The sequence below is a fragment of the Medicago truncatula genome, chromosome 5 (assembly GCF_003473485.1).
Source record: "Medicago truncatula cultivar Jemalong A17 chromosome 5, MtrunA17r5.0-ANR, whole genome shotgun sequence".
NCBI lineage: Eukaryota > Viridiplantae > Streptophyta > Magnoliopsida > Fabales > Fabaceae > Medicago > Medicago truncatula.
Window position 1 is genome coordinate 14,327,551 of NC_053046.1, and position 23,499 is coordinate 14,351,049.

The 23,499-nt window shown below is 31.5% G+C and overlaps 3 protein-coding genes across 4 annotated transcripts; 2 read left to right on the plus strand and 1 right to left on the minus strand.

The window, feature by feature from the left end:
• Positions 1 to 2,975: 2,975 nt before the first annotated feature.
• LOC11407078 (lysM domain receptor-like kinase 3) lies at positions 2,976 to 7,156 on the plus strand. 2 transcript variants are annotated; one of them, XM_003613117.4, is made up of 10 exons: positions 2,976 to 3,674; positions 3,968 to 4,171; positions 4,447 to 4,586; positions 4,683 to 4,772; positions 5,072 to 5,177; positions 5,299 to 5,450; positions 5,536 to 5,633; positions 5,715 to 5,853; positions 5,983 to 6,081; positions 6,841 to 7,156. In XM_003613117.4, the coding sequence occupies exons 1-10, from the start codon at positions 3,026 to 3,028 to the stop codon at positions 7,003 to 7,005; spliced, it is 1,842 nt and encodes a 613-aa protein (XP_003613165.2). In that variant the 5' UTR covers positions 2,976 to 3,025; the 3' UTR covers positions 7,006 to 7,156. The 2 variants fall into 2 exon arrangements, with proteins under 2 accessions (XP_003613165.2, XP_024639233.1); XM_024783465.2 differs by lacking the exon at positions 3,968 to 4,171 and having other exon boundaries at positions 2,978 to 3,674.
• A 2,151-nt stretch (positions 7,157 to 9,307) lies between these two features.
• Positions 9,308 to 15,696, plus strand: LOC11410629 (AP-1 complex subunit mu-2). The gene is made up of 11 exons (XM_003613118.4): positions 9,308 to 9,716; positions 9,821 to 9,967; positions 10,072 to 10,134; positions 10,371 to 10,547; positions 10,639 to 10,742; positions 12,986 to 13,093; positions 13,221 to 13,317; positions 13,437 to 13,534; positions 13,701 to 13,842; positions 13,944 to 14,066; positions 15,194 to 15,696. Exons 1-11 carry the CDS (start codon positions 9,588 to 9,590, stop codon positions 15,290 to 15,292), a joined length of 1,287 nt encoding a protein of 428 aa, XP_003613166.1. The 5' UTR covers positions 9,308 to 9,587; the 3' UTR covers positions 15,293 to 15,696.
• Positions 15,697 to 16,203: 507 nt separating this feature from the next.
• Positions 16,204 to 19,356, minus strand: LOC11410630 (L-tryptophan--pyruvate aminotransferase 1). The gene is made up of 6 exons (XM_003613119.4): positions 19,061 to 19,356; positions 17,852 to 18,043; positions 17,432 to 17,738; positions 16,993 to 17,276; positions 16,607 to 16,908; positions 16,204 to 16,490 (listed from the first exon to the last, which is right to left on the minus strand). The coding sequence occupies exons 2-6, from the start codon at positions 17,971 to 17,973 to the stop codon at positions 16,300 to 16,302; spliced, it is 1,206 nt and encodes a 401-aa protein (XP_003613167.1). The 5' UTR covers positions 17,974 to 18,043; positions 19,061 to 19,356; the 3' UTR covers positions 16,204 to 16,299.
• Positions 19,357 to 23,499: the final 4,143 nt, after the last annotated feature.

Consider the following 23,499-nt stretch of genomic DNA (forward strand, 5'->3'; position numbering starts at 1 on the left):
ATCACATTCATATCCTCGACGACACACTTATTGTTCACGAGAATCTGTTTGGTGTCTCTGAACCACATTATAATGAGAGAAATCCAGCTCTGAGACCATTTATAACGTCCTAAATGCTTATAAGGTTGATTATGTATATTTTGTTTGGTGTCTCCACAAATAAATATGTGGCTTTTAATATATTTTGTTCTCTCTCTCACATGTTTTGTTAGAAATTTTTTAGAATGTCACCTATTCCATCCGTTTTAAAATATAAGCAAATTTTATTTTTTAGATTCATTCAATTAATGATGTATGTGGTCCATATTATAAATCACATACATCATTAATTAAATGAACGTAAAAAGTAAAATTTGCTTATATTTTGAAACGGATGAAGTATATAATTAGTGTAAGTGAAACATTGGAGCATTTATGTATTGTGAGCCCACAAAAAGAATACACATTTTGTTCAACCTTTATGTGTCACTCTACTGGAAGCTTTACAGGACATTACAACATATATGAGATTTAGTAACACTTTAAATTTGTAACTAAATCAGAAACAAATGTTACTATTTAGATCATGTAATATTTGAAAAATGTTAGGTAAAGATCGTGTTACTAAATGATTTTGGTAACACTTGAGAGCATTACTTGTAACACTTAAAAAATGTTACTTATTAAGTAGCTAATTTGTAGCCAATCTGCAGCTAATCGTTTAGATGCAATTGTAGCAAATTTTGTTGCATAAATGTTACTGAATAGTGAAGACTATGTAGATCAATCAGTAAAACATTTATATATTAGATTTCAAAAAGCTAAACTTGGTTGAAAATGAAAAGAACAAATACATTATACATCTCTTAAAAAAAAAATACATTGTATATCATTGGAAATATAAAATGAGTACCTACCACCCTAATTTAAACAAATCAAACAAGTTTAATTCAAATGACACACATCGTTTGTCAACTGCAATGAATCTCTGACCATCCCTCTAGAAGAGCTCATCTCCCCTGAACTTGCAGCAACCATAAGTGCAAGCTATGCACATAAGTGCAAAAAACTTGAATGCTTTGCGGTAATGCTCGTCATTCACCATTCTTTGCAAGTGAATTGTCATAGCTACAAACACTCCATAGTCAAGAACTCAATTCCCATCAACATCCGTCTAAGCAATTGACAACAAAAAAAAATTCTCAAATCACAAAGTTTATTATTGCATCCACTCATACACTAGACACAGGGCATGAATAGCAAATCAAGTGATGAAGGAGGTGAAGAATGGAATGATGAACATGAATGATGAAGGGATAGAACGGAAATGGCGAGAGAAAACGAATGAAGTGCATGTAACATTTTTTATCGAGAGAGCAAAAATAATAAACTCGGCTAAAAAGGCATGGAGGCATATATTAAAAGGAGGTGCATGTAACACTTTTTAAAAAAATGTCACATAAAAGATGTTGCAAAACTTCATATGTGTAGTAGTGGGAGTTGTTCCTTGGCCATACCTCCAACACTACTGACACTCTTTATTCTCATCAGTCTTAGTGTAATACTAGAGATTGGGCAGTTCAATTGATTTGAATTAAGTGATAAAAAGTTGGAGATTATGGATTCAAACTCAAAGAAGGATAAAAACTAATAACAACTAATTAGTATCATTTATCATTAAAATAAATTCTAGTGTCACAGGCTTCCATAAGACCATCTTCCGCACGTTAGAACCTACTCCCTCCGGTCCTATTAAAATAAATTCTACCCCTTGTTTAATATTTGTATTTTAAATATTAGTGGGTGTATTTAATGCTTCACAATTTTTTATGAAGGTAAATTTGTAAGAATATTAAAAAAAAAATACACTAATTAATGAGTATATTTGTTTTAATGTTTTTTGTTTTTTCTACTTATAATAAAAATCAGAAGGAGTATTAGCATAAGGGATTAGACTCCCACAACATGACTAACTAAGATTTAAATCTCGACTAAAAGATGTACCCGTATTTAATTTAATGGTCAAACACTCCTTGAACAAAAATAAAATATTCATATAAGAAATGGAGACGACATCTGGCCTTCCCTGAATAGATGCATATCACACATCACTTTAAGCTTCTCTAGCCAATCAGAAGATTAGATCAATAGCATAAAACTCTCAACTAAATAAGAAAAGAAATGCATAAAATGACCTTTAGCTTTGTGATATTGACCAATGTAAACCTTCCGACTTTGAATAAAGAACGTTGAAACTTTTGTTCATCAGCAACAATTGGTTTCTTATACATTATATGCAGCAGTTGAGAAAACAGAACAGTACGATATTCTACCAAAAGAGAAAAATCATATAACTTAATCATTATACTTTAGGGTGTCCGACACGCAAACATCTTTATTGTGTCTACATGTCAGTGTCCTTTTTGAATTCATTACGATTATTTTTATTTTCTTAAATTTTTATCATGTCTACATGTCAGTGTATCTGTTGAATTCATTGTTTTGTCGGCGTGTTTGTGCGACGTGTCTAGCTACAATGAAGTGAGTGGCACTAAACAAGTCAATTAATTGATATTGACAAATGGGAAAAGAATTGCTACAGTATGGTTGACCAGTGATGAAATTAGTTTATAGCTTTTGTTTTCAGCTGTGTTTCATTTGGCCATTATTGCCGTCGAAGATCACAAAAAAGATACCCCATCCTTAATGACAAGTAATATAAGCACAAAAGAAAATAATTATTTTAATAATCATGCTAAGTTCTAACATCATAATCAAATAGAGTTTCAATTAAGTAGCAAAGATACTAAAAATATTGGTCTAAACACATTGATGTCACATTCTAGATCTTAATTGCAAATATATTTTTTTAAAAAACTTTGCTAAGTTTGTAACTATTTGAAAGTCTAAAAGAAAAAGGGTCACTAGTTATTATAAAAATAATAATCTATGCGACTTTGTGATTTTTCTGTTTCTTGAAAAAAGCTACATCCATATATGATGACAAATTCTCTTATTTCTTCCCTAAGGAATTAGAAATTCTCTTATGGCTTCTCTAATTCAACTTCTTTCAATTTTTCTACCTCTTCTAGCATCTTCATTACCAACTATATTTTCTATTGAAGTTTCAATGAAAAAAGCTTACATGGAGCCTTATAAATGTTCTACAAAGATGAGAACATGCAATGCATCACTCTACCATATAAACTACAATCACAACATAGAACAAATAGCTAATTTTTATTCTATTGATCCTTCACAAATCAAACCAATAATTCGTAGCACAAAACAAGATTACCTAGTAAAAGTGCCTTGTTCTTGCAAAAACATCAAAGATCTTAGTGGATATTTTTATGAAACAACCTACAAAGTGAGTCCTAATGAAACTTCTGTGGATATTATGAATCTTATTTATAGTGGTCAAGCTTGGCAAGTTAACGAAGATTTGGTTGCAAATGAGAATGTAACAATACATATTCCTTGTGGATGTTCAGAATTTGAGTCACAAATTGTTGTTACATATACTGTTCAGCAAAGTGATACACCAACATCAATTTCTCTTTTGCTAAATGCTACTATTGATGGCATGGTGAGAATTAACCAAATTTTGGGTCCTAACCCAACATTCATAGATATTGGTTGGGTGTTATATGTTCCTAAGGAATTAAAAGGGTCACCACTTTACCATGGAAAAGGTAAGTTCTCTTCCTCAAATTTTTCAATTTTTAGTCTTAAGTAGATCTGATGAATACGAGCTGGTCTTGCATGGTTACAAGACTAAATGCGTAGTGTTTAGACACACGCAAAAATTAACAAACATCAAGAAAAAGTAAAATCATTTTTCTTATTACATACTCCATTTAACTTTTTTTAATGATATTGATTCAATCTAAAAAATGAGTTATAATTACTAAAATATTCATAAAACATTTTTGGACTGTCCATTCTCATAAAACATTTTTTTGCTTTGATTTTCTCTTATTTGCAGAAAAGAAACACAAGTGGGTGATAATTATTGGTATCTTAGTGAGTGTGACATTGCTTTCCGTAATTACCTTGATCATTTTCATTCTAAGGAGAAATAAAGCCTATGAAACCAGCAAATATGATCCAAAAACTGTCTCTAAAAGATCATTTGGCAATAGAACTATTTCCTTAAGGAATCATGAGTTTCATAAAGAATATATGGAAGGTAACTTATATAGAAATTTAAGGTCTGTTTGGTTTAAGAAAATGTTTTTATTTTTATTTCTTATTTTCATTTCATTTCCTAAACAAATTTCAACTTTTTTTTTTTCACTATTTCGTGTACAAATATTTGAAAACTAAAATTAAAATAAAACAATGTGACGTATTTGTAATTAAAAGTGAAAACAAATACATTTTTTTAAAACCAAACAAACCTTTATATTTAAAAAGTACAAAGTTTTTCATTAGTAGGCTTATTCATGGTAAATATTGGCACAGATGCAACACAATTTGATTCAGAAAGACCAGTAATTTATGATTTTGAGGAGATTGAACATGCTACAAATAACTTTGATGAAACTAGAAGGATTGGAGTTGGTGGATATGGTACTGTCTATTTTGGAATGCTGGAGGAGAAGGTAAGGAAAATTCTGCATTGATTCTTTAATGCTCATTAATAATTCAATCATATTTTTTCATATGCTAACTAAAAATTGGACAATAACATCTTTTAGGAGGTTGCTGTGAAGAAAATGAAGTCTAACAAATCCAAAGAGTTCTATGCAGAACTCAAAGCCTTATGCAAAATCCATCATATCAATATTGTATGTTATAATTATCTTTGACATATTGGATTTCCTGCATTTAGCAATATCATGCATTAACGCAGCAGTCAATACATTGGTGGTTGTTGGATCAAAGATCAGACGGTCCGAATTTCAAACTCATTTTTAGATTTTTAAGGAAAAATCAAAATCTACATTAAAATTTAGGGCGTATAATCTTGATTCAATAGTCACCGATAAGCTGACTGCGTGAATGTGTGTGATATTGTTGACATCACACAATCCAATTCATCTAATATTTCATTATTTTATATATGTAATTAATCACATTGTTTCAGGTGGAGTTGTTAGGATATGCTAGTGGAGATGATCACCTTTATTTGGTGTATGAGTATGTTCCTAATGGATCTCTAAGTGAGCACCTTCATGATCCTCTATTGAAAGGTATATTAACACATGTTCTAAAATGTCATTATGAACAATTAATTAGTAACAAATTTATCACACCTTGTTTTTAGATTTAATTTATATAAAGAATTCTAAAAACTTGGTATTGGAGGAATAGGTCACCAGCCTCTTTCTTGGTGTGCAAGAACTCAAATTGCACTTGATTCAGCAAAAGGTATTGAATACATACATGATTACACGAAAGCGCGATATGTGCACCGTGATATAAAGACTAGTAATATTCTTCTTGATGAGAAGCTACGAGCCAAGGTACATTTTCATTGGTTTCTATCCGTGTCAGTGTTTCATAAGTTCAAAACAAATCATTTACTTGCATATGATATATGATAATTAGGTAGCCGATTTCGGACTTGCAAAGCTAGTCGAAAGAACCAATGATGAAGAATTTTTAGCAACAAGACTTGTTGGAACACCAGGCTACCTTCCACCAGAGTAGGTCCTATCATGCTTAAATAGAGAAAATTACTCTTCAAGTTAATTTTTCTTCTAATATTTTTTTTTCTTCATTTTTAGATCTGTGAAGGAGCTACAAGTGACAATAAAAACTGATGTATTTGCATTTGGAGTGGTTATATCTGAGTTGATAACAGGGAAACGTGCATTATTTCGTGACAACAAAGAAGCTAATAATATGAAATCACTTATTGCAGTTGTGAGTTTAACTTCTTATAGAGAGTAATTAAATTCAAGGTTAAAAGAAATATACAAATGATACCCAATTTTGAGATGTACTTTATACAAAATGACAAAGAAAATTGATCTTTGTTTCAATCATATTCAGGTTAACAAAATATTTCAAGATGAGGACCCAGTAGCTGCTTTGGAAGCTGTTGTAGATGGAAATCTTCTACGTAATTATCCTATAGAAGGTGTCTACAAGGTTAGATTCAATTTAAATCTTCATTCATACTCTTATAGAAGTTTCAATACCTGTTTGGATAAACATAATAATCAAACGTTGATAGCATAGATGCTTATCATATAAATGTTTGTGGATTAAATTATTCAATTGTTTTCATAAACGTTGATATCATATTAAAATTTTATATTAGATCTAAATCATCCTTACAAAAGGCTTTGTAATGATGAGTTATATTCGATATAAAAAATTAATAAAATGTTTTCTTTCATATAAAAGCGCAAGTAAATTGTTTCCATAAATTATCTTGGAGAGGTTATGAAAATAAACTTAAAATAGTTTGTGGCCATGTCATAAACTATTTTCATAAATTCTTTCAAACAGTCTCAGAAGTATTTAGGCTAGTAATAAGTTCAAAATCAAATACGATTTTTCTAAAAAATCTTAAATCTTAACTGACATTCAAAAATTGAAACTTGTAAGTTAAAATCATATAATTTTGTGTTTGAGTTAAGGGATAAAGAGTTAGAAATCGTTTAAATTTAAACGTATGTGTAAATATTAATCTAACAACCGACTGTTAATATTTGTCATTCAATATATATAGCATGTGTTTGAGTAAACTAATGATCTATGAAGCACAGATACGGACACGACAAGGACACTGACACACCGATACAGCTAATAATTTAAAAATCACATAATTCAGTGTAATTATAAGTTTCGATGTCGGACACGATTAAATATTTTTTGTAATATTTTGTTTCATTAATCTTACAGATGGCAGAATTATCACATTGGTGTTTGAGTGAAGAACCAGTGGACAGGCCTGAAATGAAAGAGATCGTTGTGGCAGTGTCAAAGATTGTAATGTCCTCAATAGAATGGGAAGCATCACTAGGTGGGGACAGTCAGGTTTTCAGCGGTGTATTTGATGGAAGATAAAGACTTTTTGTATTTGCTAATCTAAAAATGCATATGCATGCATCCTTGTCTTTGTCGTTTTATATATTAATATTTATTAGTATTTGTTGGAGTGTATATAGAGATTTTGGTAGAAGATTATAGAGTGAAACCATGATAAAATTGATAATGACCTCTTGTACCGAAAAATTGTTGATGCTAACAACATTATATATTGAAAAAAATGGAAATATTTTACTAATTTTTAATTAAACATTGATATGTTGTTTCTTGCTTACGGTTGGCAGAATAAGAAGCCACTTGGTGGTCAGATTCCCAATTAGTGGTGAAGCCAAAATAAGTCACTTTACACCGTAGATTTTTTGTATATCAATTAAATCCTTATATATAGATAAACCATTATTTACACTTGAATAAAAGGCAAGCGGACAACTGCACCGCTAGATCTTTTTGGATGGCAAAACCAATCCTTGTGAACACAATTTATGGACCTAAGAGACATGACATTGTTATGAATTACCTTAACTCTATGTAGAAGGTCAACAGCCTCTGATGCTAGGAGAAAGTGTCAAAAGCAAATGGTATAAAAGCATGTTGATTGTCAGAACACGCTTTCTCATGTTCGGTCACTTTGCTTGACGCATTTTTTAGGGTTGCCTGTCCTACGGTTAAAGGTCCGACACCTAATCCCACAAGTGGTGAAACCCCAATCAAGTCTTCACAAGCATATTTTCCACCTAAACCATCCGTACACCATAAATTAAAAATATAATGGTTTGAAAACTGATTAAAACATAGGGAAATATTTAGGACATTTTTTTTTACACTCCATAACACATTTTGTATTTTTTTAAAAAATCAATATGGACTATACCATTCTATATAGGACATATTTTTAAAATGTGAGGGATCTATGTTGAATTTATCCAATAAAAAAATAAATATTAAAAAAATGTTGAAAAAAGAATGTTCTTAACATTCATTAAAATATCAAAGATGCTATATACAATGAAAAAAATGACGATGAAGGCGTAGCAAAATGTATATGGATGGATCAATGAAGGCTAGCGAAATTTATGAAAAGTTACTTAAAAAAAAAAAATGGAAGTCCATAAATAATGAACCGGCTGGAATACATGTCGTTAATGATTCACGAGAATCCAATTCACACAATGATTCACGAGAATCCAATTCACACAAATAACAATGTCCTTAAACGAGAATGTTAACCACATGGAAAAGAACTTAATGTAAATATAACACTATTGTCTAAAATTCGTGCATTTAATAAATAAAATATATATTTCAATGCAAATTGTTAGTTTTGAAATTGTTGATCTTCTTTTTTTAAGTCCACTAAAATTGACACAAAAAAGATTGTTGAAGAAGCTAAATTTGTTCATCTAAATTGACACCGGAGAGAATTATACCTTTGATCTTGAAAGCACACTCCAAGGTTTCAACCCAACACCACTAGACTAACTCAAATGAGTTAAATTGTTAGCATTCTTAAAGTACAAGTTAGCAAGACTCTTCTTTAAAATGTTTGGCTGGACAATTTTCGTTGGCGAATTCTTTTTCATCCTACTCTCTTTTCGCCTGTCATATTATATTCTGACATATTCAGATTATATAATCTAAACACTTTTTTTATATGTTTTTAGATTATATAATCTGAATTCGTTCAATGTATAATGTAAAATCAGAAAACTTCGCTCATTTGTAACATTTAGGGTTTTGTGAAAAACTTCTCTCTCATTACCCAAAATCTGAAACTCCCACATTGTGTGATTCTTAAAGATTTTTTGCTTCAAAACGTCACATTTCAAATATTTTCAAACACCAACCACAAGGAAATTACATTCCTTTTGATTTACTGCTATTTGATTCATATTTTTTCTTCTTCTGGAATTGAACCCTTTCATATTATTTCATAGTATTTTAGATCATTTCATCCAGTTTACTCATCCTTAAGGAGGTTTGTGTGGTCGACGCTCCAGTTTACAACTTATGTTGGCTATTTTGTGTTTGGATCATTTGAAATGAACGTAATAGTCGATTATTAAAAAAATATAGAAAATTCCATATCTAAGATAAAGTTAAGTATTATTCTTATTGGTGGCTTAAGGCATATAAGACCAATTTTGTTTAAGGCTCCAATACGTGGTAGTCGAATTGTCTGATGTGTTTGGGTATTGGCTGACCTCTTTGTCCATCTTGTGTTGACACTTTGTAATTATCATTTTTTATTGTTCATTTAAAAATAACATACTTAAAGTGACTTGAAACTATTAACTTGCATTTCCTTTGGTAAAATAAGAAAGAAAGAAAAAAAAGCTTTTTTTTTTTACAAGAAACAAGATAAAAAAAGATGAAATTCATTTTCTTACATGAAAAAATTGAATTTCATAATAATAATTATAAAGCTTTTTAAATCTGAAAACACTTCAATAACTAGTTTCCTCGCGGTGGCAACGACGTCGTTGCAGCCCCAATTCTTCGTCGTCATTGAAGCCCCAATTCTCCGTCGTAATTTTCATTCACCACCACCGTAACACTGCTCCAAATCCGATCTAATCCACCGATCAACCACCGCATCATCAATGTCAGGGGCAGCTTCTGCTCTGTTCCTCCTCGACATCAAAGGCCGCATCCTCGTCTGGCGTGACTACCGCGGCGACGTCTCCGCCATCGAAGCCGAACGTTTCTTCACCAAACTCATCGATAAACAGGTTCATTCCACTTCCATTTTTCAGATCCAATTTCAAATTCACACTCCACACCGTGATTTTATGTATAATTTGAGCTTCAATTTTCGTTTTTTTTTTTTTGTTAGGCTGATGAACAATCTCAAGATCCGGTTGTTTACGATAATGGTGTTACGTATATGTTTATTCAACATAGCAATGTTTATCTTGTGATCGCTGCGAGACAGAATTGTAATGCAGCTAGTCTTCTCTTCTTCTTGCATCGATTAGTTGATGTAAGCGTTTCTCTGATTCGAACGATCCTTTTGTTTGAATTGAGAATTGAATTAGTTTTTGTAATAATAAATGATTAGTGAAATTCGTGTGTTTTTTCTTGCAGGTGTTTAAGCATTATTTTGAAGAATTAGAAGAGGAATCCCTTAGAGATAACTTTGTTGTTGTGGTAAGAATCTTGTAGTGTCTCTGAACTAAGTATTTTGTACAATGAAACATTGACACGGACACCAGACACGACACCGACGTCAGTCGGTAAATAACATAATTGAATGTAATCATATCTATCAGTGTCGATGTCTGGGGCACTGGACATGCCTTTGGTACAAAGATTTTATATGAATGAATTTGTTGAATTGTGTTTTGCTTTGATTTTTGGATTTGGATTTGTTGTGTTGTTTGTAGTATGAGCTACTTGATGAAATTATGGACTTTGGTTACCCTCAGTATACCGAGGCAAAGATTCTTAGTGAATTTATTAAGACCGATGCTTATAGAATGGAAGTTACTCAGAGACCTCCAATGGCTGTGACTAATGCTGTGTCTTGGCGAAGCGAAGGGATAAGTTACAAGAAAAATGAGGTGATTATTAGAGAAATGAAGAATCGTAGGTTTGTGACTTGTAATTTGGTGGTTTGAGGTACTGAATGTACTTTTTTGTAATTCTGTTCAGGTTTTCTTGGATGTGGTGGAGAGTGTTAATATACTTGTCAATAGCAATGGACAGTTAATTAGATCTGACGTTGTTGGGGCGCTGAAGATGAGAACATTTTTGAGGTTTGCTTCTTGCTTTGCTTGAGATCTACTGCATTTGTAGGTATTGTGTTGAGATCATCTAGCTTTTGGTATTGATTGCAACATCTAAACTCTAAGTTTTCCATACCGTTTTATGGTTTCTGTGATATGTTATAGAATAAGGGTAATTGGAGTAGTTCGGAGTTGTTAGAGAAGTTTGTTAGTTGGTTTAGTTAGAGTCGTGTATAAATAGAAGAATATATGGATAGAGGAATTCGTTATAAATTTTTAGTAAATAGAGTAGAGACTCTATTGAAGGGTAAACCTTTGGAAGAGAGTTTTCTCTCCTATTTCCTAATTAAAGGGTACTTTCTATTCAAATCTAATTTCTGCGTTCCTAACAATCTGTTTATGACTTTTCGGTGTTTCTACTCATATGTGGACTGGACAGTCTGGAGGGTCTATTTGTATCTGTGGTTATTGACAAGAACTGAAACGAAATACATTAGAGATCAAGGAACCAAGCCTAAACTGATTTTTATATTGAATAGTCTTTATACTATTTTATTTTAGGCTTAAATACACTTTTGATCCCCTCATTTTAACTTGATCGAAATTTGGATCCCCCTATTTTAGTCTCCCTGTTTTACATTTTTTGGGTTTTTTTAATCCCCCATCAATATTGGTGATTTGTCACTATCATTAATATGTGGAGATGACGTGGCAGTGTGTATTGGCTAATTTAGTTTCCATGTCATTACTAGCATTTCCATGTCATTTATTAAGTGAAATAAATACATAATAAAATAACTAATTAAGTTAAAAAAAGAATAAAAATAGTAAAATTGAAATGAGACTTTACCCCAATTTAAGTGCAATCCCTAAATCCAATTCATGCGTGTATATGCAACTTCTGTGATACTACAATCTTGTTTGTGTACTTCATAAACTCCATCAAGCAATTACTTCACTTTGACCTTCTCTCTTTTCTTCTTTGCTTGAGTCTATTTTTTTTCCACTCTTACTAGTCATGGAAGGAAAAACCAATAAGAACAAGGTGGAAAAAGTTGAATTAGGCTGCAATTTCATTGGAAAAATGTTCAAATTCGAGACCAACAAGCTCTGAAATTCATCGTATTCACTACCCATCAAAACAATTAACAATCCACAACAAAAAGATCCCAAAGGGTCACCAAATCATGAGTCAAAAGTTCCAACAGAGCCTCAAGCAAGAAAAAGCACTACTTTTTCTCACATCTTCAAATTATGAAAGAGAAATTCAATTTCGACATTACTGGTGGAAGAATGAACAAATACGAAATATGTGATATGTTTGAAGAATGAAAACTAAATCGAAATCGAAAATGATAACGAATGGATCTAATTCGAATTGCCGTGTGAATGAGACTAATCTGAAGTATGAACGAATTTCGAATCCGAAAACGAGATGGTTACTATATTTCGAATTGCCGTGTAAATCACAAGCAAATTCGAAAACGAGATGTGTAAACGAATTTCGAATTGCTGAATGAGGAAGAGTGGTTCTGAATCGAAAATGAGAATGGAGAAGTAGATGTAGATTGAAGAAATTAGGGATTTTAGAAGGGTTCATGACTTCATGTTACCAAATTTTCTTATTATACTAATTCAATTTTTGTTTTTTTAATTATTAATCAATTAGTTTTTATATTTTGTATATAATTAATTATTTATGTTAATGACATGGAAACTGAATTAGCCAACACACACTACCACATCACTGCCACATCATCAATGACAGTGACAAATCACAAAAATTGGTTGGGATTAAAAAAACCCAAAAAGTGTCAAATAGGGGGACTAAAATAGCTGTTTTGAAAATAGGGGGATCAAAATTCCGATTAAGTTAAAATAGGGGGATCAAAAGTGCAGTTAAACCTTTATTTTTTTTTTTAATTTTTTTTTTGGTATTGTATCTAGCTGAAATTTGAGGAATGCAAATGAAATTAGTAATTTGGACTTGGAGTATGTTATTTTCAGTATGTACTGATTCTCCATGCTGAAGGATTGGTTTAATCATCTGGTACACTTGAGGTGTTCTTTAGGAATTAGGAGGTTGGTCATACTGAATAATGGACATACATATCTGCCAATTTTCTACCCAGTAGATATTTTGCAGATAGATTCAACCACTGGATACATTACAGCTGAGAGCATTAATTGTGAAGCATCTATATACTAACCAACATTCATGCTGGAGTATTTATCTGAAAACTGACATGTATTTTTGGCTTATTCTAATGCAGTGGTATGCCCGAGTGTAAACTTGGTTTAAATGATAGAGTGTTATTAGAGGCACAAGGCAGAACAACCAAGGGAAAAGCGATAGACTTGGAAGACATTAAATTTCATCAGTATGTATGATCGACTTTCTTGTCTTTACAAATTGACCACTTAAGAGTTAAATATTTGATATACTTTTTTCACGCATTTTTCTCTTCTTGATGCTAGTTCTAAAATTATGTCTGGCATTTTATGAAGGTGTGTCCGGTTGGCTCGATTTGAAAATGATCGAACTATTTCTTTCATACCTCCTGATGGATCGTTCGATTTGATGACATACAGGCTCAGTACACAGGTTCGTCTTCTGTAGATATGTAATAAGTTTCTGTTTTGAGAGGTGGTGTACATGCACAACACACTCACTGAAAGAGAGAGCATTTTGAAGTCCTTGTTGATTATACTGTATCTTTTCAGGTTAAGCCTTTAATTTGGGTGGAAGCAAATGTTGAAAAGCACTCAAAGAGTCGGATTGAAATTATGGTAAAAGCTAGGAGTCAGTTTAAGGAACGTAGGTACTACGACTTCTTTTCTCATATATGTTATTTTTCTTCTCTATTTTTTTCTTGGCAGAAGATTGGGGAATCACTTCCCTTTAATTCACACAGTGAGGTTTTTGTCCCAGAATTTAGACTGCCCCAGATATCCTTGTTTCACCAACTAACAGGATTTATTTTATAGCACTGCCACCAATGTCGAGATTGAGTTGCCCGTTCCTGTTGATGCAACCAATCCTAATGTTCGAACGTCAATGGGATCTGCATCATATGCACCTGAAAAAGATGCATTGATCTGGAAAATTAGATCCTTCCCCGGAGGCAAGGTATCTTCGAAGTGCAATTGAATCCTTAATAACATCCATCTTGATTCCTAAATTTGATTGTGATTTATCAGATTGGGTTCTCATTTCTTTGATACTTTCAGGAGTATATGTTAAGAGCAGAGTTTCGCCTTCCCAGTATAACAGATGAGGAAGCAGCTCCTGAAAGAAAAGCTCCTATACGCGTGAAATTTGAGATACCGTATTTTACTGTTTCTGGAATACAGGTATGTTACAAAACATGGTTTTCTTCTATTCTAAATATTGTTAGGCTATTTTTTTTTTCTGCATTGGGCATAATATTTCCTGCTTTCGATGCCTCTGATAAATAGTTGGGCGAATTTTTATTGCAAATATATCTTTCACTCCTTCCTGCTCTCTCACTCACCATTTGCCTATTGTGTATAGCGTTAGAAATTTCGTCTCTGTTAAAATTTTGATTATTTCAATGGATTGAAGGTGTAGTGAACTAAACAAATCTATTTTACTTCAATTTGTTTTCACAGTTCCGTTGATATTCATAAATTTTCAAGAAATGTTTATAAATGTTTTCAGAATAGAATTGAATCAATTGATAGTGGAAAAAGAACTGGACATCAGAAAAAGGATCTGGAATTTAAAGAGTAAACCATCAATTTGGCCCCTGAACTATCACTATCTCTGCAAATTAGTCCCTAAACTATTAAAACATACGAAAAGGTCCCAAGATATTCCCCATCTATCCCTTTAGTCCTTAGGTTAGTTTAGTAATTAGTCCTTGTACTCTATAAAACCTTCAATTTTTCGTTTCTTCCCCCACTTCCTCTTCTCCTGGTTTTTTGTAATGAAGTTTATGAATTCCAATTTATGTGATTATGTTGGTTTCGTATGATTTTTGGTCTATAATAAATTATGGTTTATGTGATGATTTCTGATTAGTGGATTCACTGGTGTATTATGAAACTTTAGGGACATACTGATGTATTTTCATGCTTTGGGGACTTGGGGACTTAATAACAAAAATGTGTAAATTATATAAGTTTGAAATAGGAGACAGTTGGGTTGCCAACATGGCAGTTAAAACCATTCAAATGCTCAAATTGATGGAGAGACTAAATAGATGGATTGGGGAATGTTTTAAGGACCGTTTAGTATGTTTTAATAGTTTAGGCACTAAATTGGGGAGAGTGATATTTGAAGGACAAAACTGACGGTATATTTGAAATTTATGCACAATTATGCATAATTTTGGATCAATAACACGTCAATAACCGTATGATATATCTCTGAAATTAAATAGCATTGCTCATAAAGTAGAAGCTTTGATTGATTTGATAGAGATGGTAATCACCATGTAATTGTCTTGGTCTTTTAGGTAAGATATTTGAAGATTATTGAGAAGAGTGGGTATCAGGCTCTTCCATGGGTGAGATACATAACAATGGCGGGAGAGTATGAGCTAAGGCTTATTTAAGGTCTTGTATTTGTTTTTAGTGACTGCGTCATCTTCAACGATCAGCGAATTCAAACAGGTGGATGGGGTTTGGGACTCTTTAGAGAAGTTGGAATTTATTTGACCAAATATCTTTCTCTTCATGATAATCATTTTGGTAACAGATTGTAAGTTGCTCACTGTCTATAAAGTTCACACCAAAATTCAGGAATTCGCAAGCGAGATTGTACCTTGTGTAGTCCTTTTCTCCAATATGTTTTTGTTGAGAAAATGTTTGTTTTTAATCCTCTTTTTGGCTTTTTATTCACTATCTGATTTCATCTTTTTCCATTGTCTTCACATAGTAATTTGATTTGATTAATGTAAGAGAATCTTTAGATTTTGTATTCAGATGCTTTCTACCTTTAGTCATTTACATTGTACAATATCAAGTGTTTCAGTGTAGTTAATTCCATTTAATATATCCAGACATTCATGCTGCAACATATGTTTGGGATGACAAAGTCTTGAACAAAATAATACAGTTCAAAAATTTCTTTAAAAATAAAAAAACCCAAAATAATACAGTAAATATTTGTAAACATTATTTATTGGATTACAAATAGAGTAATTAATTGTATGTCATTCATAATTAATTTCCATAAAAATTAACCCAATGATGTCTTAATCTCAATCACTGTTATGATTATAAATGTATATATATGTAGTTGTGTTTAAGGTGCTGTGCTCAAAACAAGGCTACTATAACGTTGTTTTAAAGAAGCTTTTAAGAAACTCCAAAATTAAAAATTACATTGAACTCAAGCTGTTTACGCAGATAATAGAGGACCGGTGAAATTTTTTAAACAAATATACTTTACGAACAATTTACATATTTAAAATTTTAAATTAATTTTTTTGAATAATTAAAATTTTAAATGAATATAATTCATAACTTCAATTTTATTAAATTATTTAGCAATAAACAGTGCCAAAACACAAGTTTTTTAAGGCACTGTAGCAACTCTCCTGTTTCGCATCATCTGATCTTATTCTATTTTAGCATTTGATAGCCTCTTCAACAATTCATTGAACTCATCTTCCATGACAAGCATGCTAACCCTAACATACTTTGAATCAGCAGCACCAAATCGCTCCCCTTCTCTTGCACAAATATTCATTTTTCTTAGAAAATTATAAGCATTTTCTATGCCCTCCTCGCATTTCAACCAAGCAAAGCCTGTAGGAATAAACAAGAAAAAATGTATATTAAAACCACACTCTAAGTTACATAAAGCCAATTAAAGAGATGAAAGGGTCGAATTTTTTTTCAAGAAATGGGAAAAAAAAAAGTACTAGGGTATGTTTCAGATATCTCATTGGTGAAGTTACAGTACGCCCTTGGATACTTGGTTACAGTGAAGACCTTGCTTTGTTCAACAGCTCCTCTAAAATTCTCCCATCTTTCTCTCATGAGACGTTTGCTATATTCAAAGAAGAGTTCAGATTCAATTGACTTGAAATTTTGGTAACCATCACAAATCACTCCAATGATCTTAGCTGCTCTTGTTTGGGATTCTTTTGATACGCCCATTGAGCTTGATTGCACAAATGTCACCATCTTCTTAGCAACTTCAATGTCCTTCACAATAGCCCAGCTTAACAAAAACAAAAAATCAAAAATTAAAAGAGAAAATTTGTCACTCTTAATCTAACGGTGTACAATTAATTTACGAACTCACCCTATACGGGAACCAGCATGACCAGTGCATTTGGAGAATGTGAAGAGCATTACATCATGGTCAGCCTCATAAGTAATAGGAGTGTATTGTGGCCAATAATAGGCCAAGTCATGAATCAATTTCCCTTTAGCTGCAGAGTTCACCACTGGTACACGAAGGGTTCCATCAGGGTTGTTTGGGGAAGTCACCACCTCTATGTAAGATTCATTTTTATCATACACAGCAGCATCACCACCCCATTGAAACATCCTTGAATGCAATATATTAATTGCATTTTTGTATTCCTACAAAATAAAATTAAACGCATTGTTAGTTAACCTTCCTTGCATGGTCGGCCCAGTAAATTTTATTTGTAGGTGAGACCTAAAACATATTTTAATATACGAGACATTTTTAGTCTGTATACGAGACCATTTTGTTTATAAGAAAGAAAGATCACCGAGTAATAAGGAGTAGGAGAAATAACATTGATAGGGTGATCAGGGACATCTAAAGGAGACAAAGCGAACAAAGCAGCTTGGAAGAGTTGAGAAGAGCCATTTCCAACAACTATGTATTTATCTTTGGTCACAGCATTTCCAACTAAATGATGAAGTCTCTCTATCTCATCCCTCAATTCTGGCAACATGAACCAACACATGTTACTCGAGTCACTGTAGTAACTCATCAATTCCCATCCTTTAATCACAACCGTACATTCATCACTCATCTGCTTCCAGTATGATTCAAATGCCAATGGATCACCCCTGTTAATTGCAAAAGCATATATAAATCATCATATATCATATAAAATCTAAAAACCAGACTAAGTGAATTCAAATATATAAAATAACGAAGATACAAAAAAATAGATGATTACTTCTGAGCATCGATGATGGAATTGGGTGAGAGAGTGGAGAGGGATATTGTTGTGCCATTGGAACAAGGGAAGCAATTATTGTTGATAGGATCAGAAGCTGAAGAAGATTTAGCTACCACCATGCTTAATTGTACTCAAGGTTGTAAATAACGGTCGCGGTCGCGTTAAAGTTGTCGCGATTTCGGACGGACGCTGCAATACAAATGACGATCTTCGCGGTGTGAATTAATCAAAATGTTTCATAAAATGTATTAAAATTATTTATATTATCATATAATGTATAAATAACTTAGATTAATACTTTTTTCCATAATTATAACATGTTTAAAGTAAATATAATAATAAAAATAGACTACATTCAGGAAAGATAGAATGTTTGACAGATTGAAAAGAAATTAAACAAAGTTCATATCAATTAACTACATTTAGTTCACATCATAAGAAACTACTAATACATTTGAAAAAGTCTAATAAAAACTTATTGATTACACCACTAGTCACCATATCTTTAAAAATACTCTAATCTAACTCCTCTATCATTTTATTTTTCTTTTAATCACCAACAACATATACAATCAAAGTTCAAAATTTTAACATCAAAATCTCAATTTTTCCTCTAAAATTTCATCTAATATTTGTTACCTAATACTCAAATTAAGTGGTTGAATTAAGAGTGTCAATTTAAAATTAGCTTGAACTTAAATAAGAAATGAATGAACACTTTTTTTTTAGTTTAATAAATAAATATATGAATAAATAAATAAACCATCTAAAAGTAATTATTAATTATTATTGGGAACTTCTACTGTACACTCACAAAATGAGGTGTATCGGTACTCCTGTTTCTTAATTTTATAAATGAACGATCATTTTATATGTAGTAAATAGCTATTTGTCAATATTTATATTTTATAGAACAACATTTCATAAGAAAAAACATCATTTAATTGTTTATAAGAATCATAATAACTTTTTTTACATATTATCGTAAAAAATAATGAATGTTCTCAATTATGAGTGATAAAAATTTTAAAAAATAAACAATTATTTCGTTGACACTTTTGATGAATAAGATTTAATTATTATAATGATAAAAAAATATATATATTTATTATTATTGAATGAAGAGTGAAGCTGCGCATACGTGTGTGTACGTAACCAAGTGATAACAAACCTTATTCACTAAAAAAAGAAAACAGAATCGCAAACCTGAACAAAGAGAATGAACAAAGAAACGGCAAGCAGAACGAACAAGAAACAAGAAACGGCAACACCAGAATCGCAAATCGGAAGCAGGAAGGAACAAAGAATCAAACAACACTAGAAGAGTAACAACACAGGAGAAGCATGTTTGTTTGTCTGTTAGTTTACCACCACCAAAGAAGAGAAGTAAGTAATTGATTTGTGTAAAAAAGATAAGATTGAGATTTGATATGCCTGTAAGCATTCAAGGAGAGATAAGGACTAATGCATAAATTCTGCCTCTTTTTTGAAACGTATTGCTAACTTCATTGTAACACAATTTATATAACTCATATATGTCTCCACACTAATTAAAGTGTTCTATTCTAAGCATATTGTTTAAGATATTTGAATTAAAAATTAGTGTTAATAGTGTTTTTCATCCCTGTAATATATGTCATTTCCGGTTTGATTTGCACCTTCGTAAAAAAAAAAATTCCGGAAAACACCCTAATAGACCATTTTCAGAATTTTTTTCAAGAAATTTTGGTTTTTGAATGGCCTATTAAGGGTGTTTTCTGAATTTTTTTTTCTACGAGAGTGCAAATCAAACTGAAAATGACATACTACCTCCGTCCCTAATTATAAGACCCTTTTGAAGAAAAAAAATTGTCCTTTACATTAATTATTTTTTTACATGCATGTCATTATTTATAATACATCTTTTTCTTCAATCAGCAATAAATAACATGTTGAAAACATAAACCAATTCTCTCTCTTAAAAGATAAAATTGTAAAAACAATAGTAATTACAAACATATTTAATACAAATATCCACTATCTTAATTCCCGTTATTTTTTTAAAAGGGTCCTATAATTAGGGACGGAGGTAGTATATTACATGGGTGAAAAATACTATTAATACTAAAAAATTATATGATGAAAAGTACGTCATTCAATTTCCTATGATGAATGGACAATTTTCCAAAGCAAAACTTATGATTTTGATTATTAAACATTGTTTTTAAAACAGTCATGATCATTTCTCTTTTTAAATTGATGTCTTTGTTTTTTCTTTTCAAAGACGGATTCTTCACATGAAACTGTTGTTTTCTAGACCGTGACTAAGTTTTTCTCTCATTTAAATTTTAAAATGAGTATTTATAGAGAAATGAATGATAAACATACAATAAATTGCGTGGCTAATCCTTTTTATACGGCAAAATCAATCATTTTAAAATCTATATCTATATAGTTAAGCGACACAACTTGCTACACATAATTCTTTGAACTCTTTGCAGAAAATTTATAACCTTTGTTGCTAGGAAGTCAAAGGTGTCAAAAACAAATGATATAAAAACATGTTGATTAGAACACGTTTTTTCATGTTTGGCCACTTTACTTAAAGTTGTTTATCCCACATTAAAAGCCTCGGTCCTCAATTCTACAACAAGTGGGGAAACTCAGTCAAGTCCATACATGCATGTTCCCCTCTTAACTTAACAACCCGTACGCCATAATATCTGCTGACTTAAATGTTGATATTTCCTCATGCAAATCGGTCAAGAAGTTCAAAGACTTCTCTTTATTCATAGATACTCTAACCCGTATCTGTGTGGGACCCGCATATAGATGAGATGTTTATTTGAGACCTTTAAGCTCATTAAGTACTAAAAAAAAAATCTCACAATGGTGGTACCTAATAGATTTTAAGTCTTACAACGTAAGACGTTACCTATCAAGTCTTACAGTATAAGACGTTACCATTGTGGATAGTTTCATATTTGCAACGAAAGTTGAAAATGATCTTAAATGACATTTCACTCTTAGATTTAATTAAATTTACTTATGCTTGATTTTAATTGTTTTCATTATTAGGTAAGCATTATCTAAGTGTCCTTTCTTTCTACACAAAAGTTTACGGTACTTCCTCTAAAAAAAATTACGGTACTTAATTTTATTAAGACTATAGTTATGAAATTTTACCAATGCACATTCATTCTGAAGCTTGTGTTCTAGATTCACAAAAGTCTCATATAAAATATATTGGGACATTTAGAAATGTGGCTACGAGGCTTATACAAACTAACACTTAATATTGTCTTTCCCCCAAAGAGTGTTTCAAAAGATAGGATAGAAAAAAGGTTTTCTCTTTTATTCGCAAAATACTCTAATGTGGCCGAAATTTGCCTCTTCCTTTTCATAAAACTTGCAACTCACAGTTTCGGTAGAGTGTAAGAAACTTTGAAGCTTAAAAATGCTGACATAATATTTGTTAACAATGGAGAATGACAAAACAAAGGACGGTGAAAGATGTTAGAAATTGAATGATATGATTAATAAAGTAAAGTTATGAAAATAAGGGTAACAGAAAAAATATAGTACTTCTAGACTGCTAACTTATAAATATGGATTGGCCAGCCTTATTTGTTTGTTTTCCGAAAATGATATTTAATATATTGAATTTTTCTTATTCTATACGTGTTTGTCATATACAGGAGCCTTATTTGGTTGCCTTCTTATGAGACTTTTAGATCATACATTTATGGATGTTTATAAAAATAATTTTACATTTAAGTTATAGGTAAGAAAAGTCATTAAGGATTTGCAATAAGTTTAGTTAGTATTTCAAGCCAAAACCGCTATATCCAAAGTGGTTTCTGTGTATTTTTTAAGTTTTTCCTAAAGATGTGTATGTTATTGGTATATTGTGTTTCATGAGATTTATACGAATTGCATATGAAGCTAATTTTTTATTTTGAGGTGATATGAAGCTAAATTTTGTTAAGTTTCATTTTTTTTTTTTTAAATAAATTTCTCAAGTGGGTATATAAAAATAGAAGATGACTGAAATCATCTAGTGATATTTCTAGCATATACTGTATGTTGCAAGACCAGACCAACCATGTTTTACAGAAACAATGGTCACATAGGGGTTTCTTACTTTTTTCAAGACTATATGATTTCAGCTTTTTGCACAAATAAATCTTTCTTTAGCATAGCATGAAGTTCAATCGAGTAAATATTAAGCTTAAATGCAGTTTTAGCCTTCAACTTTTATAAATGTGTAATTTTAGCCCCATAGTTTATTTTGTGCAATTTTAATCCCCCAAGTTTATCTTTTTCATGATTTCCCTTTTCTGATTTTAAAGCCCCCTACTTATACGTGGTTGGATTTATTTATCCCTTTTCTGATTTTAAAGTCCCCTTATTTATATGTGGTTGGATTTATTTAAAGTCTATGATAGTAACCTACCCCTCCACACCTAATCATCTCTCTCCCTTTCATCTCCTCCATTCCCATCTCCTTCTCGTTCTTTCTGACCAACCAACGAGCCAACAATTTTTTTTTTCATTATTAATTTTACTAAACACTTATGTCTATTCCTACCACCTTCAATCTATACAGTAATAATACAGTTTTTTGCAATTCATCATTTAAACCTAACCTAAAACAACGCTGCTTCGTCTGATATAAAATCTCATACCCTAAAAATTGTGTGTGCTCGCTCTCTTTTGTTATTTGGTGGAGAAACGAGTCATGGTTGTGGAATGTGGTCGAAAGCACTATGCTTATGCTAATTTTGATTGGTGGAAATAGTGGTATGGATGATGTGGCTAATTTAAAGATTTAGCCATAAAATGAAATTAATCTTTGAAAGAGAAGAACTATAGCACCATCTAGGCCTCTTTAATTGAATCCTATGAAAGCAATGGGGACCTTTTGTATACAAAATAGTAAGCTTAGTTAAGGAAAACTGACATGTGTATTGACTAGTTTTTTTTTAAGAAATGTTTATTGACTAGTTAAATGTATTTATTAATCTATGTGTAAAAAATATTAATCAACATTCATTTATAGATGAAGGGAGTACAATGATATGTGGTTTTGGGTAAATAAATAGAGTAGTCCCTTTAATCAAATGCAAGACATTCTTCTCACATTAATTTTCTTTAAAAACTCAAGATCCACTCGAAAAATCCCGACAATGTCAACTTTATTTGTGAAAGTTTGACTCTAGAAAAATAGATTAGGTTATGTCAATTTGTATGATAGAATTTTCTCCGTGTTTGCATTTTTAGATATGCCATGAAACTAGTTGATCGAGGAAAGAGAGAAAGATAAGTGATATGGTGCGGTAAACTTATGATAGAACATGTGAATTTGTCAAATTGAATCGTCATTAAACTATAAATCATCTATTTAGGTGGTCCACCGAGAAAGAAACTAGCTCATAGCCAAATAGAGCTTTTGCACATTTTTGTTAATGGAATGAAACCCAATTGACCCAACATAGTTGTGTAACCCTATCTTCCACACTCACCCATTTCCACTAAACACAACATACCACAATATCAACATCTCTTAGGTCTTGTGAATTCTACATAGAAGAATCATCGTTTATGCTCGTGCATTTGTTGTTTTCTCTCCATATCATTGCTACTATCAATCATAGAATTACCCT

Coding starts and splice junctions, on each gene's coding strand:
- LOC11410629 (XM_003613118.4), top strand. CDS start 9,588: ATGTCAGGGGCAGCTTCTGCTCTGTTCCTCCTCGACATCAAAGGCCGC. Junction 10,135..10,370: donor GAGATAACTTTGTTGTTGTG/GTAAGAATCTTG, acceptor TGTTGTTTGTAG/TATGAGCTACTTGATGAAAT. Junction 13,094..13,220: donor GAAGACATTAAATTTCATCA/GTATGTATGATC, acceptor CATTTTATGAAG/GTGTGTCCGGTTGGCTCGAT.
- LOC11407078 (XM_003613117.4), top strand. CDS start 3,026: ATGGCTTCTCTAATTCAACTTCTTTCAATTTTTCTACCTCTTCTAGCA. Junction 4,172..4,446: donor TCATAAAGAATATATGGAAG/GTAACTTATATA, acceptor ATATTGGCACAG/ATGCAACACAATTTGATTCA. Junction 4,773..5,071: donor AAATCCATCATATCAATATT/GTATGTTATAAT, acceptor ACATTGTTTCAG/GTGGAGTTGTTAGGATATGC.
- LOC11410630 (XM_003613119.4), bottom strand. CDS start 17,973: ATGGTGGTAGCTAAATCTTCTTCAGCTTCTGATCCTATCAACAATAAT. Junction 17,739..17,851: donor TCCATCATCGATGCTCAGAA/GTAATCATCTAT, acceptor TGCAATTAACAG/GGGTGATCCATTGGCATTTG. Junction 16,491..16,606: donor GATATCTGAAACATACCCTA/GTACTTTTTTTT, acceptor TTATTCCTACAG/GCTTTGCTTGGTTGAAATGC.